At 40.9% G+C, this 25,574-nt stretch overlaps 1 protein-coding gene across 6 annotated transcripts; it reads right to left on the bottom strand.

Moving 5' to 3' along the window:
- Positions 1-881: 881 nt before the first annotated feature.
- LOC311109071 (myosin-7-like) lies at positions 882-18,980 on the bottom strand (the record flags this gene model as incomplete). 6 transcript variants are annotated; one of them, XM_084151870.1, is made up of 37 exons in its annotated part: positions 882-902; positions 3,851-3,985; positions 4,085-4,180; positions 4,280-4,384; positions 4,527-4,823; positions 4,924-5,127; positions 5,237-5,545; positions 5,633-5,757; positions 6,379-6,544; positions 6,880-7,063; positions 7,390-7,586; positions 7,677-7,795; positions 7,894-8,020; positions 8,128-8,517; positions 9,112-9,202; positions 9,285-9,430; positions 9,527-9,703; positions 9,792-10,034; positions 10,262-10,517; positions 10,604-10,740; positions 11,286-11,409; positions 11,502-11,707; positions 11,902-11,975; positions 12,094-12,391; positions 12,559-12,729; positions 12,832-12,981; positions 13,183-13,301; positions 13,405-13,543; positions 14,161-14,264; positions 14,704-14,802; positions 14,893-14,956; positions 15,344-15,436; positions 16,700-16,805; positions 16,897-16,924; positions 17,010-17,166; positions 17,254-17,397; positions 18,780-18,980. In XM_084151870.1, the coding sequence occupies 37 exons, from the start codon at positions 18,978-18,980 to the stop codon at positions 882-884; spliced, it is 5,802 nt and encodes a 1,933-aa protein (XP_084007996.1). The 6 variants fall into 6 exon arrangements, with proteins under 6 accessions (XP_084007996.1, XP_084007997.1, XP_084007993.1 ...); XM_084151871.1 differs by having other exon boundaries at positions 11,902-11,957; positions 12,082-12,391; XM_084151867.1 differs by having other exon boundaries at positions 12,082-12,391.
- Between the last annotated feature and the right edge of the window lie 6,594 nt (positions 18,981-25,574).

Here is a 25,574-nt window from a genome sequence, read left to right on the forward strand (position 1 = left end):
CAAGACATATACAAAGAGTGGAAACTGCTTTGGATCGAACAACATCCACTGAATAATCAATATGCAGGTAGCTTAGTGGTTAAGAGTGTTGTGCCAGTAACCGAAAAGTCGCTGGTTCTAATCCCCGAGCCGATTAGGTGAAAAATCTGTCGATGTGCCCTTGAGCAAGGCACTTAACCCTAATTGCTCATGTAAGTCGCTCTGGATAAGAGCGTCTGCTAAATTACTAAAATGTATATGCAGTACTGCCATAAGTGCGCAAACTCAGGTCTTTGCCTCTCAAAACCAAGAGAGCCACTAACAGTTTTGTACCGGCATATGTATGGCTGTTACCGACGTCTGTTAGATGTTTACTGTATTTTTAGATCTTATCTGACGTGCAACAACTGAAGTTCCTTCAGGGAAAATAAAGTGATTCTATTCTTAACTGCCAATTATGTCCTTAAGGAAAGCTAATAATCACAGCACTGAAATTATGAAAGATCCCTTTCAGTAGGTATGTCAATAGATAAACAATTTTGATATAATGCAAGTGCTAGTGGGTAAGTCAGTTTCTGTCCAGCATGCCACTGGGCCATGTGATTAGAAGTCAATTTGAGGTAAATAACCAAATTAGATTATGGAACATATCTGAACAATATTATCTAAATGTCCTGTTCGTAATGGAATTTATGTTCGTAATGGAATCAACACCAACCCAGATAGATGTCTATACCAGACATGGAAAAACTTTGGCATACAGCAGGTAACATGTTACAAGCAAAACACAGAGGGGCTATTTTAACTTGACTTCATTCTTTATTCTGCTCATGTTACATGGAGAATATAGAAAACTAAATCACTACAGTCAGGAGATGTTCAGAAAGGTCCATCCGAGAGCTTCACTCTTCATCATGTCCTTTCTGTGACAAAGAAGATAGATAAAGGTTGAGAACATTAACTTCTGAAAACGTTATTATTAAAATACTGTTCTTCATTTAAAGGAGTCATTATGTTTAAATCTTACAACCAACTCTTACAAGAAATAACCATTATACTTTTGAAATAATGTTTAAAAAAATAGTTACAAGTGAACAATAATCCAATTCATATTTGATTCTGTCTTGTACTGTAGTGTATAAAACATTAGGAACACTTCCTAATATTGAGGTGCACCCCCTTTTGCTCTCAGAACATGATCAATAGGAGGTGCACGGACTCTACAAGGTGTTGAAAGCGTTCCACAAGGATGCTGGACCATGTTGACTCCAATGCTTCCCACAGTTGTGACAAGTTGGCTGGATGTCCTTTGGGTGGTGGACCATTCTTGATACACACAGGAAACGGTTGAGCGTAAAAAACCCAGCAGTGTTGCAGTTCTTGACAAACTCAAACTGGTGCGCCTGGCACCTACTACCATACCCCGTTCAAAGGCACTTCAATCTTGTGTCTTGTCCATTCACCCTCTGAATGGCACACATACACAATCCATGTCTCAATTGTCTCAAGGCTTAAAAAACCTTCTTTAACCTGTCTCCTCCCCTTCATCTACACTGAATGAAGTGGATTTAATAAGTGACATGGATAAGGGATCATGCTTTCACCTGGTTCGTCTATGTCATGGAAAGTGCAGGTGTTCCTAATGTTTTATACACTCAGTGAATATAAAAATATATAATATGAATGATAGTATAGCTGTTTGACATCAAATACTTACAAAGCTATTGAGGTAGAAGCTGTTGACATAGTTGACATGAGGGAATTTGCAAATTATAACCAATATAATGAATTTGATTAGAAGAACTGACCTGGGAGCGGGCATCACAACTCTTGACCTCACTCCTCATCCTTTCCTTTCTGTGACAGAGAAGATGGATTCATCATGAGAAAATGTTTACTGTGTACTGGAAAACATCTTATACTGCCCTTTACTGTGTCCTTAAAATGATATGGTGGGAAACTTAAACAGGTATGTACAGTATGTATATTATGGTGAAGGGTTTGTGTCAGCTTTTAGAAATCTGCATTTTCAAAACGCAGACCATCAAAAAATATTTTTTAAACCATTTAGTTTTGCATTTTATATTGGAAGTGCACAGGTTTTTTTCTTCTTCAGTAGAATGATCAGGGGCATGCAACTATAGTTTTCCTTCACACAAAATACATTAGTGCTACACATTCAACAGAAAATAGCTTCATTTTCATCAGATGACAACAGAAGTGCAATGCTATTTTGGGCAGCAGCTAAACAAGTACATTAGCTTTCACTGAAAAAGCAAGGTATTTTTTTTTGCTAAAACGATGCATGGCCATCATATTTCTCATGTTTATCATTGAAAGAATGTAGCCAACTATATTTCCTAATGTTTTGCTTGAAGTTAATCTTACATTTTATGAGAGTAAAGTACACAGAGAAAAGCAGCTACACATCAGTCAGAGTGCTGTCTGCTGATAAAATGCCCTGGAAGTGAATACAGGAAATTGATTGGTCTGATGACAAGAGCAAAGATTTCTCATCTGAGTGGAGAAGTGCAACTGAAGCACAACATTAGTCAGAAGCCGAGCAGAAATGACAATAAAGAAGCATTATAGATCTGCGTTTACAAAATGCAGCCAAGATATTTGTTATGCGTTTTAGCCTATTTTTCTGTGTGGAAAATTGCAGAATTCTGCATTAACGCAACCCCTGCTGGTATGGAATACACTATGAACATCATGCTGTCCCTATACAGATATTAAACAAGTACCTGATTCACGTTACTGTGTAATACACTCAAGGGTTTACAAAACATTTATTGGAGCAACAATGTCCAATTTAAAGAATTCAATGGACACAAAAAAATTATACAATCTGTTATATTTTTTGCCTAATTCAGTTTTTTCCCAAATTATGTTTTTCCCATTTTGTCTTTCCTGGTTTCTGTTTTTCCCCCTGTTCTTTCAGGTTTTTGCTCTCAAAATTACAAATTTGTTATAGAGAAACATCTCAATTGGATGTTTTAAGTCCACAACAATGCTTTAACCACATCAGGAGACCACTTATGAGGTCTGGGAAAAATCGAATACATTTTTGCGTGTTCAACTGGGCACCGGCAAGAGACTAGCGGTGTTTCTGTAGCACACATATAATTGCAGAGTTTGCTAAACAAATCGCCACTGGATTGATGCAAATAATCATGATATCATGATACCAGGTAGGCATACTTTGTAGTTAACGTTTAATTTAGAAGGTTTTTGTGAACGCCTTTCCATCTACCGGAAGACGGTTATCATCATTAGCATCATCGCTAACGGCTACACAAAATGGTAGACAAACGCGCACACAAAGACAGGGGCGTTCCTGCGTTACCTCAACAGAAAGATTAAGGGAATACGAATCACTGATGCATTTTGTTAATGTATTATGATCATCTTGGGAAAATACATTTAGTTTATTTCCTACTAAGTTCAATGCATTGTTGAATTCTGTTTTAATGTCTGGATTCCGTCCACGCTCTCCGCTTCCTGGTTTTTATAGGGCCCTAATTTTTGCTCTTCAACTACAGGATGTATTGCAGAAAATTGTTAAAACCTGTTTGCGGCACAAATTCAAGGAGTAATCTAAAACAATTCTAGGGTTAAATGAAATTAAAGGGGAACTCCTCAACAACAACAAAAGGAATAGAGATAACGATAATATGAATATTATTTATTAATTATTATTATTATTATTATTATTATTATTATTATTATTATTATATTATGCTATTTCATGTAATATGCCTTTAAGCTATTCCATGTTGAGTTTTTTGCCATCTACATGGGAACACTACAGTACATGGGAAGTCTGAAAATTATCCTTTTGGACTCTTGAAAAAGTAACTTTACTGACCTTGGAGCCGGAATCACGACTCTTGGCTCTCATCTTGTTGACCTGCGACTCAGCAATATCAGCCCTCTCCTCTGCTTCATCCAGTTCATGCTGAATCTTGCGTAACTTGCCCAAATTAGAATTGGCTTGTTCCTCCTGTGAATAATGTTTTAAGTATGATTTCAGTTTTTAGCAAACACAACAATTTGAGAATTACAGATGCATCAGTTGGATGATGGAATGTTTTCTACTTACAGCCTCCTCTGAAGTTCTCTTGTAGGATTTGACCTTCAGCTGCAGTTTGTCCACCAGGTCCTGAAGACGGGACAAATTCTTACGGTCTTCCTCAGTCTGTACCCAAAAAGAAAGGAAAAAATTGTCATTTGTGCATCTTACATTTGATTCTTAGCATGTTAATAGTGCACTGTTAAATGAAAATATATGATGTACCTGGTAGGTGAGCTCCTTGATGCGTCGCTCATATTTACGGACTCCTTTCACAGAATCACCGCTCCTCCTTTGCTCCATTTCCACTTCACTCTCTAGCTCCCTCACCTAGAAAGACATGATGGATGTTAACACATTATTTCCAATTACGTTGTTAGTTACCACTGCTTTTAATATTAAAGCTAGAAATATGACTAGAAATATGAAAAATGATTTAGAATGAATAGAAGATAATGTAGCTGGGCCTTACTCTGGACTCCAGCTTCTGGATCTGCTTCTTGCCACCTTTCATGGCGATTTGTTCAGCTTCATCCAGGCGGTGCTGCAGGTCCTTGATGGTCTGCTCCATGTTCTTCTTCATGCGCTCCAGGTGAGCACTGGTGTCCTGCTCCTTCTTCAGCTCCTCTGCCATCATGGCAGCATCAGTAATGGCCTTCTTGGCCTTTTCCTCAGCGTTTCTGCACTCCTGCACAGCCTCCTCCACTTCATTCTGAAGCTGGGATGTGTCACCCTCCAGCTTCTTCTTCTGGCTCAACAGGCTGGTGTTCTACACATGTATATGACAAATTGCTTTTAATATAACCTCAACAAATCTCAAGTAGCAGACATTAAAGTAGAACACTAATTGTTATTTATTACCGTCTTACCTGTGAGTGCAGCAGCTGAACTCTCTCACTAACATCCAGCAGTTCCTGCTCAGCCAGTTTGCGGCCTCTCTCAGTCTGCTCCACCATGGCTCTCAGCTCATCCAGTTCAGCCTGCATCAGGTTGTTGCGTCTCTCCACAATGGCAATGTTCTCCTTCAGGTCATCACTGCCACGAAGAGCATCATCCAGCTGCAGTTGAGAATCCTGTAGAGAGAATTGATTTTACTATATTTCTTTCATTGTTTTACAGTGTGGTTTGGCTTTTTGTGATGGCACAAGCAATGTTTTTAATTCAATGGTGTGGAAGTATTACCTTCAGATGGGAATGGAGACCCTTAAGTTGCTTCTGGGCCTCTGCTGCCTGCCTGTTGGCCTGGCTGAGCTGGATCTCCATCTCATTGAGATCTCCCTCCATCTTCTTCTTCAGCCTGAGAGCTTCGTTCCTGCTACGAGTCTCTGACTCCAGGGAGCTTTGCAGGGTATCCACCACTCTCTGCTGGTTCCTCTTATTCATCTCCATCTCCTCATCCTTCTCCACCAGTTTCCGTTCAATATCAGCTTTGACCTGGTTGAACTCCAGCTGTGCTCTCAGGATCTTACCCTCTTCATGTTCTAGGGAGCCCTATGAAAACAAAGCCACCCATACTTTGTAAAATCTTCTAATTAAATTCTGGTACTTTCACTATCAGTAAATGTTTTCTATTCTCACCTCAGCTTCCTCTAGAGCAGACTGTATCTCAGCCTTCTCCTGCTCCAGCTGTTTACGGATCTTCTCCAGCTCATGGATGCTCTTTCCTCCTTCACCAAGTTGCTCAGTCAGGTCAGAAATTTCCTCTGTGGAATTATTTTATTGTACATCAGAATATTTATTTATCTCTATTTTTATTGTATTTCCACCCCCCCACCTTTTTCTATAACATATCAATCTTTAATTGACTAAGTCATGCTATTTAGTGATATCAAGAAGAAGAAGAAGAAGAATGGATAAGGAAAATACATTTCCCCAATGTTATTCTGCTACCAAATATGTTGTATTATGATCATTTACGTGAACTCATTTTAATTATAAATTTTCCCTTTAACAGAAAGTGAATAGATCAATTGATAGCTACAGTCACACATTGTATAAGATGACTTCCCAAGCAAAGTCCAATTTATTTGACCCCTCGACTTTAGAAGGCCTTAACTCAGCTTCTGAATGTCATAGAGCCAAACCAAATACATTCCCATGTGCATCAGTTGCGTCTTCATTTTGGCAGTTTACTGCTTGTTTTTTTAGCATAAAGCATCGCGGATGTATGCGTCGTTTTAGATCAGTATAACAATCGTGAATTGTGCCCCTCAACTCAAGGAAGGTCCCGTGTTCCCCCACGAAACGTGGGCGCCTCCTATGCCGGCGTGCCATAGGGAACCCCTGGACTAAGTTCTATAGTCCAATAATGCATATGCTCTGACCTTGGAGGTTCTTGTTCTCCCTTTTCATGGACTCCAGATGATCCAGAGATTCCTCATAAGAATTCTTGAGTTTGAAGAGCTCAGTGCTGAGAGATCTGGCCTCTTTCTGGGAGCTCTCCAGCTCAGTCTGGGCCTCCTCAAACTTCTGCTTCCACTCAGCCAGGACCTGGAAACGTAAGTGGTTTCAATACAGTATATGATTAGGATAAGATGTACTTTATTGTCCATTAGCTTACAGAAGAAGGATGCTCACAACCCAAGCCCCCGAGACATACGGGCTGAAAGCAAAGTGTCAGCCGCTGTGCAGCTCCCTTGCTCAAGGGCACAACTGCAGGTGATGGTAGGAGGATGTCAGCAACCCTCCGGTTGCCGGCTCACTCTACACAAGGTTTTCCCGTCTGAGGTTGCTGGCCCGCTTCTCTAACCACTGGGCTACCTGATGCCCCTATCATGTACTATAATGAAGGTTAATAGGACTTGTGAATACAATTTATTTATTACCTTGTCGAAGTTCCTTTGCTTTTTGTCCAGAGCGGCAGCAGCTGCATTGGATCTCTCCACATCCACCATGAGATCTTCAATCTCATTCTGGAGTCGGTGTTTAGTCTTTTCCAGGGAGGAGCATTTAGCGTTAACAGCTTCCACAGCTTCCTCTGCATCCTGCAGACGCTGAGCCAGCTTCTTCCTAGATTGACATAGATGAGAAACACATTTAAGAACAGCTGCCTTTTTTCTGTCTGATATTTAATGATTGTACAGTGCATTTAAAAATCCTGTTTTTGCTTTGGAATTATGGGGTATTGTGTGTAGATTGATGAGGAGAAAAAAACCCAATTTAATCCATTTTAGAATAAGGCTGTAACGTATCAAAATGTGGAAAAAGTCAAGGGGTCTGAATACTTTCCGAATGAACTGTAAATCAGGTAATCCATGTATCATTCATCATGTACTTTTGTGTGTCACTAATTCAGCCAAGGTTGAATAGCCTTAAAAGGAAGAAAACATCCTTACTTTGCGTCTTCAAGCTCCTCAGTCTTCTGGATGGCATCAGTTTCATACTTGGTTCTCCACTGAGCCACCTCAGCGTTGGCCTTGGACATGCCACGCTGCAGCTCAGCCTTGGCCTCCTGCTCCTCCTCATACTGCTCCCGGAGCAGGTCGGAGTCATGGCGAGCAGACTGCACCGCATGGGCAAGTGCGTTCTTTGCCTGGTAAGGACATTAAAAAGATTATCTGTAATTATGCCAGAGGATAAATAAAGTTGATTATGGACACAGTGCATTTTTTTGTATAAATACCTTGACTTCCTCCTCCAGTTGTCTCTTGAGGTCTTCAATCTGCTGAACGTTGGACTGCTTACCTCTGGTCAGTTGGGAGACCAAAGAGTCCTTCTCCTCCAGCTGTCTGGCAAGTTCACCTGTTTTAATACAATTCAAATTAATTTAAATTATATTATTTATTGTGGTTATTCATTGTGGCTATTCATGTGAATGTCCAGGTTTTTAGTTAATATACCATTCTCAGTTTGAAGCTTTGCTTTCTGCATGGTGAAATCATTGATGGATCGCTGTCCTTCCTCAGCTTTCGTCCTGTATTCACTCATCTGGTCCTCTAGAGTGCGGCACATTTTCTCCAAGTTTGTCTAAAAACAGATTTGTTTTTTGAATGACGGAACACCATCACTAGATTCCATCTTTGAAAAGCATGTAGAGATAACACATGTTATGATTGCTCAATGATACCACATACTTTGGACTTGACAATCTGCTCCATGTTGGAGACCACATCATCCAGCTCCAGCCTGAGCTCACTCTTCTCCTTCTCCAGCTTCTGCTTCACTCTCTGAAGGTTGTCAATCTGCTCTCCTAGGTCAGCCACACTGTCAGCATTTTTCTTCCTCAGAGAGGCAGCTGTAGCCTCGTGCTGCAGAGTAGCCTCTTCAAGATCTCTGCGCACCTTCTGGAACTCAGCCTCCCTCTTCTTGTTCATCTCAATCTGGGCAGCAGTGGCTCCACCTGCCTCCTCCAGCCGCTCACTGATCTCCTCCAGCTCTCTGGCCAAGTCTGCCCTCTGTTTCTCCACCTTGGCACGGGCAGCTCTCTCAGCCTCCAGCTCTTCCTCCAGCTCCTCAATGCGGGCCTGAAATGGAGGGAATTCAGATTTTCTGGTAAGAACAGAACAAGTGTACAATGGTGGAAAGAGTACTGAAATATCAAGTAGAAGTAAACTTACTGGTGTAAAAATAAAACTACTAAGTAAAAGTAAACAGTAGATAATTTAAAAAGTACTCTGTGTAAAAGTAATTGAGATACTTTTAATATAGAAACATTGAGCTTGATAATTACCTAATTTTGCTAAGGTTATCTGAATGTTTTCCATGTATTAAATTGAAAAAGTACTAGAGGAAATGAATGTACAGTAGGATCTAAGTTAATTTATTTTATGAGTTGCGACAAGGCAAATCTGTATGTAAAAGTACTAAGGATTTGTCAAATATATACTATTAACATTTGAAAATAAATGAAACATTCAAAGCAATTAAAGTCAGGGGTGTAAGGATTACTGAAATATCCTACTCAAGTTGAAGTACTGTTACACAACATTTACTCAACTAGAATAAAATTACTGACTTTGAAAGCTACTCAATTACATTAACGAGAGTAGTAATTCATTACTTTACACCTCTCCAAGTGTAACAGAAATATTCCCTTTTCAACAATGCTATTGAAATACCTGCAGTTCCTTGAGTTTTTTCTGAAGCTGGGCACCCAAGGCCTGCTCATCCTCAATCTTGCTGTTGAGTTGGCTCATCTCAAAGTCCTTCCTATTGAGAAGAACATACATTTTTAGCAAGCGTTTTCTACTGAATAATACTCTATAAGCATTTTTTTGATCTGTGATCTTACTTCTTCATTCTTTCCTCCATCTGCTGCTTGTCGTTCTCCAGGTCCATTAGGCTCTCCTGGGTCAACTTCAAGTCTCCTTCCAGCTTTCTCTTGGCTCTCTCAAGGTCCATCCTCACCTTCTTCTCTTGCTCCAGAGACCCTTCAAGCTGATAAAGGATATATTAAACAATATTGTACTGTAGCCTATTTTAGGATATTACTTATTTTGTTGTAATTTTTATGTTTTCCTGTTTGGTACTCACATCATCAACTTGCTGTTCCAGTTTCACTTTGGCCTTGGTCAGCGTGTTGACCTTATCCTCCTCACTCTGAAGGTCATCCAGCGTTTGCTGATGAGCCTCCTGCAGAGCCTTCTTCTCCTTGGTCAGCTTGGCAATGATTTCGTCCAGAGCCGCCATCTCCTCAGTCAGGTTTTTAACCTACAGGAAACAGGACAATGTCATTACGCTTTCATCCAGACCAATCAATTGGAGTTTTAACAATACAAGAATGAAGAAAAACGTTTACCTTGTTCTCTGTGGCATGCTTCTCCTTCTCCACTTTAGCCAGAGTGAGCTCCAGATCATCAATGTCCTTCTTGAGTTCTGAGCACTCATCTTCCAGCTTCCTCTTCTTAGCAGTCAGCTCTGAATTCATCTCCTCCTCGTCCTCCAGTCTTTCTGTCAGCTCTTTGGCTTTGGCCTCAAGCTGGATTTTGCTCTTGATCAGACCCTCGCATCTCTCTTCAGCATCACCAATAGTGTCTTCTGACTGTCAATGTGTCAATATATTGTAAGTATATAGAATTCTCCAAAGCTCAGAAGTTTGTTTGGTGGCAAAATATTTGGACACTACAAATGCTCCACTGATTGTACATACCTATTTAGCAAATCATATCTCTTCTCTCTCTGTTTTTCAATTTCTCTAGTTAGCTAAGGACATTTTGAAAAAGGATGTGAGTGCATTAAAGTAACTGTAGTGTAGTTAAAGTTACTCACAGTTTGGACAGCGAGCTGCAAGTCATTCTTCTCTTGGATAAGGGAGACCATCTTCTCTTCTAGCTCCTTTCTACGGGCTTCAGATTTAGCATAAGCCTCTTTAAGCTTCAGGAATTCTTCCTTCATGTTGGCCATCTCCTTCTCAGTCTCTGCTGTCTTCAACAGAGGTTTGATCTTGAAGTACATCTTCATCCAGGGCCAATTCTTGACACCCATGAAGGCACGAATGTTCCATTGGATCACAAGCAAGGCATCCCTGTGACATTGAATACAATTTTCTTGTTATACCTTTTCCACCTCCACCATATTGTCTGCAAAAGTTTTATCTAGTCTTATTCCAACCTGCGTTCAACAATTTTCTGGAACTCAATTCTGGCAAGTAGACCACGTGATCGGGCCTGGAGGCCAGTGATGATAAGAGCGAGACGGTCATCTCTCATCTCCTCAAGGGTACCCAGGAGACCAGCCTTGAAGAACACCTAATGATACACGAAGGCCATAATGTGGTGGTTGGATCATCTTCGGTAGGATTGTATTTTTCTGCCAGTTGACTATAAATAACTTGAATGTGTTATCTTATCCCCCATGTTTATAGTCATGTTTAGATTGTTGATTTCTTGCCTCTGTGCGAAAAAGGCACAAATAGACCACAAGGTGGCCCTGGAATGAGAAATTGATTTGACAACTTCAGACCCAGCATGTTGACCAAGAGTTAAAACATTTGGCAAGGTCTATCTCAAACAGTATGTGCACAATGCTTTTAATATCTTACATGTAGATCCAGATCTGGATCTACTTCATGGTGACGCTACACCAAGTATATATTTGTATCTCTTGACTTGATCCATTTCCCCTAGAGACAGATGATATGTAGTAATCATGCTCAGTGGTATATCAGCAGTTATTTCAAGAGGCATTGCTCAGGTTAACCTGATGGTGGTGTAGTAGTAATGTACTGCTTGGACCCCGTAATTGCTGCTGGTCCAACAAGTCTTATTGCTTTTCATCTATTTAGAGAACTTACCTTAGTGTGTCCTAATCTGTACTGGGTGTGGTCAATGTCCAGAGAGCCCAGCAGTTTTTCTGCTGCCTTCATGTTGTCCATGAACTGACCCTCAGGGATAGCATTTGGATTGAGGATGCGGTATCTGAATTTAAATCAGAAATCAATTATCTTCAAAAATGAAACACCTGAATTTATTGAATTTATTTTGGAAAGGAAATGCATAATAATTTTAACCTTTGTTTGAAGTCAGCATACAGGATCCTGTTGGGGAAGCCCTTCCTGCAGATCCTGATGCCTTCCAGCACACCGTTACAGCGCAGCTGGTGCATGACCAGAGGATTTTCCATGGCCCCAGGAGTCTTGGTCTCGTTGGGGATGAGGCAACGCACAAAGTGGGGGTGAGTAGACCTCAAGTTGGTCATGAGTTTACCCAAGTTCTCCTGTGAGTATGACAAATGTAGAATTTTCCATCAATGAATGACTCTCCCAGTACCTCACGAGTCACAACGGCATTTAATGCTAACATGCCAATCCACAACATACTGGCATTTCAAATGTAGCGCAAATATAATACATTTGTTATTTTCTGCCGTTTGAAAACATCAGAAGTATATTGATTTGAAGTCAGATTTACCCTGTGCAAAGCAGACACCGTCTGGAAGGAAGAACCTTTCTTCTTCTTTCCTCCAGCTGCTTTTTCTTCAGCAGCTGTAAGATAATGAAATAATTCAAATATACTATTATTACTACTGTCATGTACTTTTGTATTTATTTTAGTGTTTTTTGAGTCTTTGCAGATAGAAACACATAGTACCTCCTTCTGCACCAGCATAGCCCACAAAGAGGTTGGCCAGGAACTTAAGACCTGACTTCTGGAACAGTCCGACCACAGTCTCATTCAGCGGGTCCTTGTTCTTCACCAGCCAGTTACCAATGTTGTAATCAACAGTGCCAGCATAGTGAACCAGGGAGAAATGGGCCTCTGGTCTACCCTTAATAATCCTAGGCTTCTGGAAGCATGCATTTTTGCCCAGATGGGTGTCATACAGCTTAGCTTTGAATGTAGAATCACTGGCCTTGGGGAACATGCACTCCTCTTCAAGGATGGACATGATACCCATGGGCTAAAAGGGAAAATGAATGAAAATAAATTAATACTAAGGGAAAAGCATAGTGAATAAATATCAGAATAATTTGTTGTTGCACATTTAGGAAGATTGCCCTTGTAATGTTTGAAATCTCAAAGATTCAATCATATAAATTAAACTACTGTGAAACTGAAGACACCAACCCTTTCAATGAGGTCAATGCAGGCAGCCAAGTCCATGCCGAAGTCAATGAACTCCCAGACGATACCCTCTTTCTTGTACTCCTCCTGCTCCAGCACAAACATGTGGTGGTTGAAGAACTGCTGCAGCTTCTCATTAGTGAAGTTGATGCACAGCTGCTCAAAGGTGTTGAACTGAAAAAGAAGTTCACAGTTACATTATTTTGTCAGCTGTAATGTTTTAGATTAATCGTTTTATGATATGGCCTTTTTATCAAATTTACATCAAACACTCACATCAAAGATCTCAAAGCCAGCAATGTCCAGCACACCAATGAAGTGCTGGCGAGCGTTCTTTGTGTCCAGCGAAAGGTTGATTCTTATCACCATCCAGAGGAACATGTTCTCATAAATTTTCTTTGACAGTGCACCAATGGAGTAGTACACCTACAAAATATTGAGAAAATAATTTACCAAAACATAGACTCAACATAGGGACAGTTTCCCAGACACAGATCAGGCAATATCCTGGACTAAAAAGCATGCTCAATGGGGAATCACAGGCATGAAGATACTAGCAACTCTAAACAGAAGTTTTATGCTCAAGATTATTATCTCCTGGAAATGTCCAACTTTTTTGAGACTCACCTGGTCGACACTCTGACCTTTGGTGACCCACTCATTTCCTACTTTGACCCTTGGGTGACACAGCCCCTTGACCAGGTCAGCAGAGTTCAGGCACATCAGATATGCGGCTTTGTCAATATCTGGAAAGGCAAAGTTTTATGGTTGGAGGAGGCATTGTGACCGTCAGATTTTTCAGAGATTACTGTATTTTAAAGTGAGAGGTTTTAAATGCTAAGTGCTCACCCTCAGTGCCGTCTGCCTCTGCTTGCTCCTCCCTCTGCTTGTTCTTGAACTTCATGTTGCCATAGTGCATGATGGCACCAGTCAGCTTATAAATGCCATTCTTCTCCTCTTGGGAGAAGCCCAGCACATCAAATGCATCCTAGTTCCGAAATAAAGGTCATTGTTTTGAATTGGAGAAAGAATCGGATACAAGTGGAATATTATCGCATATACACTGAGTGTACAAAACATTAGGAATACCTGCTCTTTCTATGAAATAGACTGACCAGATGAGTTCAGTGAAAGCTATCATCCCTTATTAATGTCACCTTCAAGCAGTGTCGATGAAGGGGAAGAGACCGGTTAAAGAAGGATTTTTAAGCCTTGATACAATTGAGACATGGATCGTGTATGAGGGTGAATGGGCAAGACAAATTATTTAAGTGCCTTTGAACGGGGTATGGTAGTAGGTGCCAGGCACACCGATTTGAGTGTGTCAAGAACTTCAATTGCTGCTGGGTTTTTCACGCTCAGCTGTTTTCAGTGTGTATCAAGAATAGTCCACCACCAAAAGGACATCCAGCCAAATTGACACAACTGTCAGAAGCATTGGATTCAACATGAGCCAGCATCCCTGTGGAATGCTTAAAGACACCTTGTCGAGTCCATCCTTTAACGAATTGAGGCTGTTCTGAAGGCAAAAGGGGATACAACTCAATATCAGGAAGGTGTTCCTAATGATTTGACACTCAGTGTATATGAACATATTTTACTCACATCAGTAGCCATTAGCTCATCTGAATCATTAATGGAAGTTACAGCAATCTCTCCTTGGGAGATGAAGGCGTAGTCATAGGGATTGCTGGTGATGAGTAGCATCTCTGAAATGAATTGAACAGCACAGTTTAATTTGTGTTCAGGCTTTGGTATAAGCCATAACATAATATACTATTAGGAAAATTGGCATTGTACAAAAATAACAAAACAACAGTAATATTATACATAGACAGGATGACAAATTAGTCCTAATCAAGTTTAGAAAAACTGCAGCTGGAGATAGTTTTTCGTGCATCAAATGTTTATGTTGTGTGCTGAAATGGTATTTAAATCATTGCAACTTTCTCATGGACAAAGGAAATGTTACAGCATAAATCACGATACATTGTGTTGTGAGTTTTACGGTGGGGAATGGGGGGGTAGCACACTTCCTGCGCTGGCTGCACCATAAGAATTGAATTGGAATTCATCCGAAATTCTCAGTTGAATTCAGATTTAGACCTCAACCCCGCTCAGTACACAGTTTGATGATTTAATACTCACCCAGCAGTTCTGGTTTCTTTTGGGACAGGATCTGGTAGAAGATGTGATAGTCTCTCTCAGCCTTGAGCTGGAAAGTTACACGTGACTTCTCCAGAAGATCTGATCAGTATGGAAAAGTGCTTTTGGTATTAATGTGTTTTCTGTCAAAGAGATCTGTTCAAGCCTGAGAAAATGTTGTATTGTACTCACAAGTCTCAATGTCAGCAGACGAAAGCTTCCCACTGACTCCAAAATGAATTCGGATGAATTTACCCTGTAAGTTATTGTCAAAGCAGAAATGAATGAGCACACCAGATCTGGGTTCAAGTAGTATTTGTTTTCTTTTTGAATACCTTAGGTGTGCTTGAACGGTCTAATGGAAGTTTAAATCCCACCTATCTTGTAGGCTCAACCAAACACTGAAAGTATTTGAAATAAAACAAATACTATTTAAACCCAGGTCTGTTGCACACATACAGTCCCAAAAGGGAAGATTTGCTGATGGACCTGAGGAAGATTAGCTGACGTCATGACATCCACTAATGGGGATCTTAATAAAATTCTTATCCTAATGAAATTCAAATCGAGAAGGTAACAAATAAGATGAACATTTATGATAAGATTTGAATGGTATTTGACTGCGAACAAAGACCAAACTTACGAATCGGGAGGAGTTGTCATTCCTGATGGTTTTGGCATTACCAAAAGCCTCCAGGGCAGGATTGGCCTGGATGATTTGATCCTCCAGGGTCCCCTAGAAACCAACATCCATACAGTGTCAAAATGCAGCAATGAACACCAATACTCTATAAATACAATTTGATTTTGTCAACAAATGCTCATCCAGCCATGAAGAATGTTTAATTTAGGATCGATAATGATGAACACAGGGCTCGACATTAACGCTTGTCCACTCTCCCGGGGCAAGTAAAAAAAATAATAATTGTTGGACAAGAAGAATATAGATTTAAATTGTCCAAATGGACAAGTAAAAAAAATCACGAAACAAATCACAATATCAAACAATTAGGCTCCGATCAGAATTGGATCAGTGTCCTCCGGATTGCACGTTGTTCTCCCAATCTCTGCAGAGCACATCGAAGTATAAATACTGTAGGCCTGCATTGACAGGCACGAGCGGTCTTTCAATCATGCAGTCGCGAGATGCGTAAAAAACAAAAAAAAATCAAAGCCACATTGCTAGTTAGTGAGTTATTTGCCCAGTTATACCTACATTTTGGTCAGCAATGAAAATCCTGGAAAAGTCATGTTGTTTGCATCACCTGCATGTGCCAGTGGGCCATTGGCAGTGGGCCGTTGCCAGTGGGTAAAATAATGACATACAACAGACTAACTAGCAGTGACGACCCATCATTCAGGGCATGTGGGGCAGAGACCCACCTATTTTGAGCCCTACATGTTTAGCTAATTTATTTATTTATTTGCCCATTTTGCATGTTATTTTGGCATGAATTCATGTTACATATCAGTTTGCAAACAATGTAAAAAAAAAAATCAATAAAAACAATCCTTGAGTTAATAAAGCCGCATACAAACAGTAAGACAGGTCCAAAATGTTTTAGCCTAGCTCAGTGCTTTCTGTGGTGGAGGGGCAGCCAGCCCAAGCACAGAGTGTAGGCGTTGGTCATTTTCCCTAGTTGCGCCGTGATTGGCTGTGTTCTGTCACTCATTTACATTTTAGTCATTTAGCAGACGCTCTTATCCAGAGCGACTTACATGAGCAATTAGGGTTAAGTACCTTGCTCAAGGGCACATCAACAGATTTTTCACCTAGTCGGCTCGGGGATTAGAACCAGCGACCTTTCGGTTACTGGCACAACGCTCTTAACCACTAAGCTACCTACCTGCTGTCATGGGGACACTACCTCACCGCAGAATCTTCAGGGAGAGCTAGGCAGTTCAAGCCCCCCGATGGGTGCTGCTGTAGATTTACACTAGAAGTGCCCCTCCAAGAAGGCTCAAGGTCAAGGACCAGTGCATTCTATTTTCTATTTACCTTTTTTTCTTCTGCTGCACTTTTCTTTCCGCTAACAGCAGCAATACTGGCGAAGTACTGGATGACTCTCTTGGTGTTCACAGTCTTTCCAGCACCGGATTCTCCACTGGGATTGGAAATACAAATGTTGGTGTCTCAGAATGTATCTTAATTTTAAATATCCTCAAATCAATATAACCTTTGGTTGATGTACTTACGTGATAAGAACAGACTGATTTTCCCTGTCTGTTGAAAGAGAAGTATCAGTAAATGTGTCATTATCCAAATATCATTTGATTTCTGTAGATGAAAATGAAAAGTGATATTTTACCTGACAACATGTACTGGTAGGCATTGTCAGAGATGGAGAAGATGTGAGGAGGAGCTTCTGTCCTCTTCTTGCCTCTGTATGCATTGACAACAGACTGATCGTACACTGGCAGCCACTTGTAGGGGTTGACAGTGACACAGAACAGCCCTGAGTAGGTCTGTGGAAGACGAGGGGGATGCAGATTTAGTTTGATTCATTTGAATGAATGTTTGATTTAATGGAGATATTAGCAGGCATGACTTACGTAGATCATCCAGGCTGCGTAACGCTCTTTGAGGTTAAACAGCACTGCAGGCTCGTGCAGGAAGGTGAACATCGCCATGTCCTCAATTTTATCGAACTTTGGCGGGTTCTGGGGGTGGACGTCGTCCTCCTTCACAGTAATAGTCTGAAAGACGAGCAAATAAAATGGTTTTGTTTCATTTACAAGTTGGTGAGGTATTTACTTTGAGACAAATCCTTACTTGAGATTTTTCACAAATCATCCTGATGTGCGTGAAAGGTAAATATCTCAAGTCAGGACTCTGCTCTTTGTTATACACTATACATACAAAAGTATGTGGACACCCCTTCAAATTAGTGGATTCGGCTATTTCAGCCACACCCGTTGCTGACAGGTAAATAAAATTGAGCACGCAGCCATGCAATCTCCATAGACAAACATTGGCAGTAGAATGGCCTTACTGAAGAGCTCAGTGACTTTCAACGTGGCACCGTCATAGGATGCCACCTTTCCAACAAGTCAGTTTGTCACATTTCTGCCCTGCTAGAGCTGCCCCAGTCAACTGTAAGTGCTGTTATTGGGAAGTAGAAACATCTAAGAGCAACAACGGCTCAGCCGCGAAGTGGTAGGCCACACAGGCTCACAGAACGGGACCACCGAGTGCTGAAGCACGTAGCTCGTAAAAATCATCTGTCCTCGGTTGCAACACTCACTAACGAGTTCCAAACTGCCTCTGGAAGCAACGTCAGCACAAGAACTGTTCGTCAGGAGCTTCATGAAATGGGTTTCCATGGCCGAGCAGCCGCACACAAGCCTAAGATCACCATGCGCATTGCCAAGCGTCAGCTGGAGTGGTGTAAAGCTCGCCGCCATTGGACTCTGGAGCAGTGGAAACACGTTCTCTGGAGTGATGAATCAGGATTCCCCACCTGGCAGTCCGACTGACGATTCTGGATTTGGCGGATACCAGGAGAACGCTACCTGCCCGAATGCATAGTGCCAACTGTAAAGTTTGGTGGAGGAGGAATAATGGTCTGGGGCTGTTTTTCATGGTCCGGGCTACGCCCCTTAGTTCTAGTGAATGGAAATCTTAACTCTACAGCATACACTGTCATTTTAGGCGATTTTGTGCTTCCAACTTTGTGGCAACAGTTTGAGGAAGGCCCTTTCCTGTTTCAGCATGACAATGCCCCCGTGCACAAAGCCAGGTCCATACAGAAATGGTTTGTCGAGATTTGTGTGGAAGAACTTGACTGGGCTGCACAGAGCCCTGACCTCAACCTCATCGAACACCTTTGGGATGAATTGGAACGCCGACTGCGAGCCAGGCCTAATCGCCCAACATCAGTGCCCGACCTCACTAAAGCTCTTGTGGCTAGTGGAAAAAACTTCCCAGAAGAGTGGATGCTGTTACAGCAGCAAAGGGGGGACCAACTCCATATTAATGCCCATGATTTTGGAATGAGATGTTCGACGTGCAGGTGTCCACATACTTTTGGTCATGCAGTGTATCTCGTAAGAAGAATTTTAATAGTACAAATATTTACCTTTCCAAACTCAGTATCAACGGTGACTTTAGCCCCGTCTCTGCTGGTGATTGTGGCCTTGACGTACTCAACCTCAGGGTCAGGCACATAGCACTCCCTCTTTATGTCAAAGGGTCTAGTCTGGCATTCCATACGCTCCTTGTCTGACTTACGCAGAAAGGAAGCTGCGGCGCCAAACTCTGCCATCAAACTGTCCCCCATTTCTTAAATCTGTGCAGACAGAAACAGAGCATTGAATACATACATACAGTATATATTACACACAGTACCAAGTTTAAATTAATGCCGCCCCCAAACTCTGCCATCAACATGTCCCCCCATTCTTAAATCTGTGGCACAGAGCATTGAATGCGTACAGTGGGGCACACAATTATTGACACCCTTGACTGTATAAAATAAAATTATATTATTTTATACTAATACAATTGCACAGAGAAAGATATATATTTTTCCTCAAAAAGTTAGGGGTCAAAATTATTGACACCTCTAAAGATTCTTATAAATAAGGTAGTCAAAAGTTTAGTAAGTGGTCCCATATTCCTAGCACGCAATGACTGCTTCAAGCTTGTGACCCTACAAACGTGATATATGTATTTGCAGTTTGTTTTGGTTGTGTTTCAGAATAATTTTTGCCCCAATAGAAATGAATGGTAAATCATGTATTGTGTCATTTTGCAGTCTCTTTTATTGTAAATAAGAATATAATATGTTTCTAAACGCTTCTACATTAATGTAGATGCTACCATGATTACGGGTAATCCTGAATGAATCGTGAATAATGGTCAGAGAGAAAGTTACAGAGGGTCAAAGATCATACCCACAAGACATGCTAACCTCTCACCATTACCAATAACAGGGGAGGTTAGCATGTATGTATGTACAGGGATGGAAATTAAGCTAGCCTAGAAGTCTACAGGATGCTAGCTGTTCCCATAGACTTCCAGTCATTCTGCTAATGCTAGTTAGCAATTTTGCTAACGCTAGTTAGCAACATTCACACTGAACGCAGAGACATAAAAATGGTATCCACACGTTCATCTGACTGGGGAAGTAGACAAAAGGCCTCACTGCCTAAATCTGTAACTATCCCTTTACTCTGGGACCAGTTTTGAAATGCATACTAACTGTATGTCGCTCTGGATAAGAGCGTCTGCTAAATGACTAAAATGTAAATGTAAAAAAATATTGTAAATTATCCCTTTGATTTCGCCTTAATACTTAACTAAATTAATTTTAAAAATGTCGGTCCCAAACATTTTCCCCAAAGACCTAAATAAATTGGAAAATTGGATACTAAATTAGTATCACTTTATGTATGTTCTGTATTTGAGCAGTACACTCTACCATCATGGCAGACCAATAGAACTTTAAAATGTATGGAGTGACTGTAGATCCAACTTTTTCTGGATTTCTTGTCTGCTGCACTAAAACATCTGGAGCTTCCAGAAGCTTCTGCGCATGTGCGGATCACGTTTTGTGCATGGGCATGTTCTCTACTTAACGTGCAGCGAACAGGCTACTCAGGCGAACGGTCATGGTGCTCGTTTAATAAAGTTAGATCAAAGCTAAATCAATGTCTGCTAGATCACGTAATGATCACTGTGTTCTATATAACAGAACCGAATATAATAGCATAGTATAACGTTATTGTAAGACAAAAACACCATTTTTCTGTCATGTGGCTAAAACTCAACAGCGCATGCCACCAGGCAAAATACACAGTTAGACTATGCTACAGTTTGTTAACACCATCCGCTCTAAAAAAACGTTCACTCCATCATTCAAAACAACACTGTGGGCTACTTCGAAACTACACTGTATAACTCAATACGTTTTAAATGCACATCCCCATGAAACTGAATGAGATCAAATGGTTACTATGCAGAATGAATGCGTGTTGTAGAACCTCTATTTTTAGAAGACTATGAGGCTTACCTGTTGTTGGTCACCCCTTGGATACGTTGGAAAGGATCTCTACTGAGAATGAAATAGACAAATACAAAAGACCAATATCAATCAACTGAGCAGTTTTTATGTGGGTAATGACTAGTGTTAGGTCCTATGATGATTATCTTTGCCCTCCTCAGCGAACTCTATATGCTTACCTTCAGGATGTCCGGTGCCGTGTGTCTCCCCCTGGTCTGTCTCCCCCTGGTCTCCATCACTCTTTATAAAGAGGTTTGATCAGCCCTATATGGAGATGGGCCATCTATTGTAATACATTAGTCTGATTATTTTAGAAGATCTGTATTTGGAAGTGGAGGTGTGTATCTCAGACCTATACGGCTTGTTGTAACAACAGGCTATCAATGAGGGAGGAGGGGAGCAACAACCCAAGGTGCATGGCACAGCATCACACTTTGCTAGAACTTCTTTTATGGAGTGTCACTTTACAAGATGGCTACGTGACGACATTAGGACATTTCAGAGACCATTTTAGCACCCTCCTTTATAGAGCAGTTTCAGGCACCATGGACATCCAACACATATCAATCTTGTATTTTGAGCATTGGGAATTCCTTTTGAATTTAGTATTTTGGTGTAATATCTGTCAGCAATGCCAGTAAAGGGGAGTTCTGGTAATCTTCATGCAGATTCGTTTTTTTAGTTTTGCATTTTATGTTCTAGTACATGTTTACATGATTGCTTAAAGTCATTGAGATGACATGATAGTCTTCTCGCATGGTGTGAAATCATTGCAAGACAACTGCAGCTGTCCTCATTTGTTCACCAAGGCAAGGTCACTGTCCTATCCATTGTCTACTGTAAGCATATCCCATCTTGTTCATGTGGCATTGTCTACTTTTGATCCTTGAGGACAAATATAAACCTGTGAAATTCTTATTGGATTCCTTCTACTGTGGGCCTCACCATGTCTGGGCCTCACCATGTGACATTGTGATAGCTGCAACCTTCTCACATAAATATTTCCAGGCCACAAATGGAAGAACACAAGCCACCTTCCTCAAGCATCTAATGTTGGGGGGACTCAACATCAAATCAAAATGTATTTATCACATGCTTCGTAAACAACAGGTGTGGACTACCAGTGAAATGCTTACTTACATGAGTTGTTTACATGAGTTGTTAACGTGAGTTGTTAACAAAACTGTTAACAAAACTTCCACCCAGGGCGTCAAACTTCCACTCAGGGCGTCATGCATAAATTTGAAAGAAATAATATATTTTTTATTTTACACGTAATGAATTGGTGCTCCTTCAAGAAAAATGCGTCAAACAGGTCAGATACCCGTAACACTTTCACTTTCAAAGACAATATCACATTGAAACCTTGCCTTTTATAGTTTTACCCTCTTATTTATTAGCATCCTCTGTGTAAAGTATGGATCAACTCAGTCTTAGTACAATTTAATTCACACAAAAACATTTTCATTCCATTCCACTCTCTCCCTTCAAATGCTCTTAGCCATACATTTCCCATTAGACTGAGTGAATATCTGATAAGGTGTTGAGACAAGGGGGCATGAGGTCTTGGATTTGTAAGTGTCACACTGTTAAAGATCAAGATAGCTGTCAGGGCATCGTGTACAATGTGGGGAAAGTCAAGCTGTTGAGGTGATGATGTAGTGGTGACTCCTTCAAGACCAGTGCATTATGGTCTACTGGAGCCCTTTTGACTCTTTCAACTTCACACCTTGAGCCTCACTTCAGCCTTGAGGTTCTGCAATAGCTTCCAGAGCTGAGCATACCAACTCCTGCCCTTCAATGACTTGCTAAGGGTCCCCATTCCCAGCTGTCGTGTGTGTGTGTGTGTGGAGGGGAGAAGGGGTGGGGGAGATGGCTGTGCCCTCCACTGTATGCCGGTGTGTGTGTGGTGTGGGGCCTGGCGGCTTGGTAAGTATGTGTGTGAGGTCTTGCTATATGGTGTCAATTCCTGAAGGGGTTTTTTAAGGGGGTTATTTGAGTGTTGCTTGATGTACTTGAACACATGGACTCACCTTAAACTATTCTCCTGTCATCCTTTGTCTCCATAGAATGACAGACTGCCAGTCCATCTCCACGGCTCCCCCAGGCTGAGACCATCTCTTCCCTTACCAAGGCACGTGGGCTCTCTGACAGGGAGTGAGTGAAAGAGGAAGGCTAGGCTAGTGATGCAGGAGTAGCCTCCACAAATCTTCCTCTAGCAACAGAATTAGCACTGATCAAGGTAAGTCATAATGACATTATCTGTAACACATACACAACTGTCAGTATGCACTATTCAATGTGCAGGTTCAGGGATATCATCGTTTAAGAAATAAGTGTGGATATTATTATCAAATAGGCAATTAGTGAGTGTCATGGTCTGTATCCCAAAGACGGAACAAAAAGCCTTGATCTTACAGGACCTTCGAGATAATTTGTTGTGAGTTCTGATAACCTACCAGTAGTGGCATGAGAAGCCAGTAAAGAGGTGGGTAATGATACGCTTATTTTCTACCTTCCCCAAGTGGACAACGTTGGAAGTAGAGGGAGAACATTCTGAGTCTGCAGCCCAGGAGGCCACATTACAGTCCCTGTACTTTCACCCTTACTGTAGGAAGGGTAACAGATGAAATATTAGCTTGTTGTTTCTGTACTAGTAGTACTTTTTAAAGATTTGTATTAAAGGTAATTATGATACTTTTCAAAATTATACTGAACAAAAATATAAACGCAACATGCAATAATTTCAACAGTTTTACTGAGTTACAGTTCATATAAGGAAATCAGTCTATTAAAATAAATAAATTAGGCCCTAATCTATGGATTTCACATGACTGGGCACAGGGGCAGCCTGGGAGGGCATAGGCCCACCCACTGGGGAGCCAGGCCCAGCCAATCAGAATGAGTTTTTCCCCCACAAAAGGGCTTTATTACAGACAGAAATACTCCTCAGTTTTAGCACCTGTCCAGGTGGCTGGTCTCAGACGATCCCGCAAGTGAAGAAGCCGGATGTGGAGGTCCTGGGCTGGCATGGTTACACACGGTCTGCAGTTGTGAGGCCTGTTGGACATACTGCCAAATTCTCTAAAATGACATTGGAGGCGGATTATGGTAGAGAAATTAACATTCGGTTATCTGGCAACAGCTCTGGTGGAAATTCCTGCAGTCAGCATGCCAATTGCACGCTCCCTTAAAACTTGAGACATCTGTGGCATTGTGTTGTGTGATAAACTACACATTATAGAGTGGCCTTTTAGTGTCCCCAGCACAAGGTGCACCTGTGTAATCATCATGCTGTTTAATCAGCTTCTTGATATGCCACATCTGTCAGGTGGATGGATTATCTTGGCAAATGAGAAATGCTCATTAACTGGGATATAAACAAATTTGTGCGAACATTTCAGAGAAATACGCTTTTTGTAAATGTGGAACATTTCTGGAATCTTTTATTTCAGCTCATGAAACATGGGACCAACACTTTACATGTTGTGTTTATATTTTTGTTCAGTATATTTCATATGAATCATCAAATAATTTACTATGAAAGTCCTAAATACCTCATAATATGGCAAAACATACACGCAGAACTTAGGCTACTATGAAATTATAGGCTGAAGTTAATCAAGCACTTTAAATTTTTTTTGCATGTTAATCAATTACTTAACAAACAGCTTTCCAAAATGCAGGGTTTTCATCAGAAATGCTCTGTGATGTAGTGATATTATCTGTGATTACTTTATAGGTGGATTATTAAACCAACTAATTGGTCAATTAAACTTTTGCAGTTCACCATCAATAAACCAAATTATTGAATACCAACACTGTTTTCAGTGAGAAGTTAGGGCTGATCAGAAGCCGAAATGCCAGGAAATTAAATCAAACAACACAGCTCAACCTCACTCATGCAATACCAAGGTTTTCCAGCACACAGCTTTGACACGTGCTACATTAAAGTGCAGAATACTACTACTAAACTACTAGAGCAGGGGTATTTAAATCCATCCTTTTCTGGAGGTCTGCTGGTTTTATGTTCTACCTGATAATTAATTGCACCCACTTGATGTCCCAGGTTAGAAGGAATATTTATTTTTTTTAAAACAGAGGAACTGGCTTTGAGGTCCAGATTTGAATTTGTACACATAGTTCTGATGATTGTGTTGAAATTAGATTGATGTAACAACCTGTTAGTCAAGTTAAGTCAATGTATTTAAATTGAAGTTTTACCCTAATTTAAATGTTTACAACACTTGTTGAAATGAGATGAAAACTACTGGTTGATGACTTTTTTCAAATCCAATGTATTTTCCACATTGATTCTATGTCACAATATGTTGACAAAATACGTTAAAACGACGTTGATTCAATCAATTGTGTCTGGAAAGTAGCTAGTAAGCTAGCCAACATTGGCCAGTTAGCTTGGGTGCTTGACTGCCGTTGTGAAATCAAACCTACCCATTGGCTGGAGCGTCCAATGTGCGCTCTGAACCCTCCGAGAGCGAAACTCTCTGAATTTATGAAAGGAAATCTGACAACGCTCTGAATTTACGAACGGCCCAGAGCGTGCACTCTGACACTCCAGAGTGAATTTACGAACTAGTTGGCTAAATTAGTTACGTGCAGAATACAGAAATCACTGTCCCCAACTATACTTTCCTTAGGAGTTGTAAAATACTGATATAAACTGCTCAGAGCTTGGCCCCTCTTTATAAAGTGCACTGTTGTCAGTTTTAGGTCGGCATTCAATCTAACCGCGGGTTGTCGACAATTAAGCTTTTTAAAGGCAGTGTTCTCCCATTCGCATAGATCGCATTTCAAGGTAAACGCTGCAGATGTCGGCTCAATCAGAAAATGCTTTTAAAAGCTGCATTG

Source organism: Coregonus lavaretus, assembly GCF_964263955.1.
Source record: "Coregonus lavaretus genome assembly, chromosome: 34".
Lineage (NCBI taxonomy): Eukaryota > Metazoa > Chordata > Actinopteri > Salmoniformes > Salmonidae > Coregonus > Coregonus lavaretus.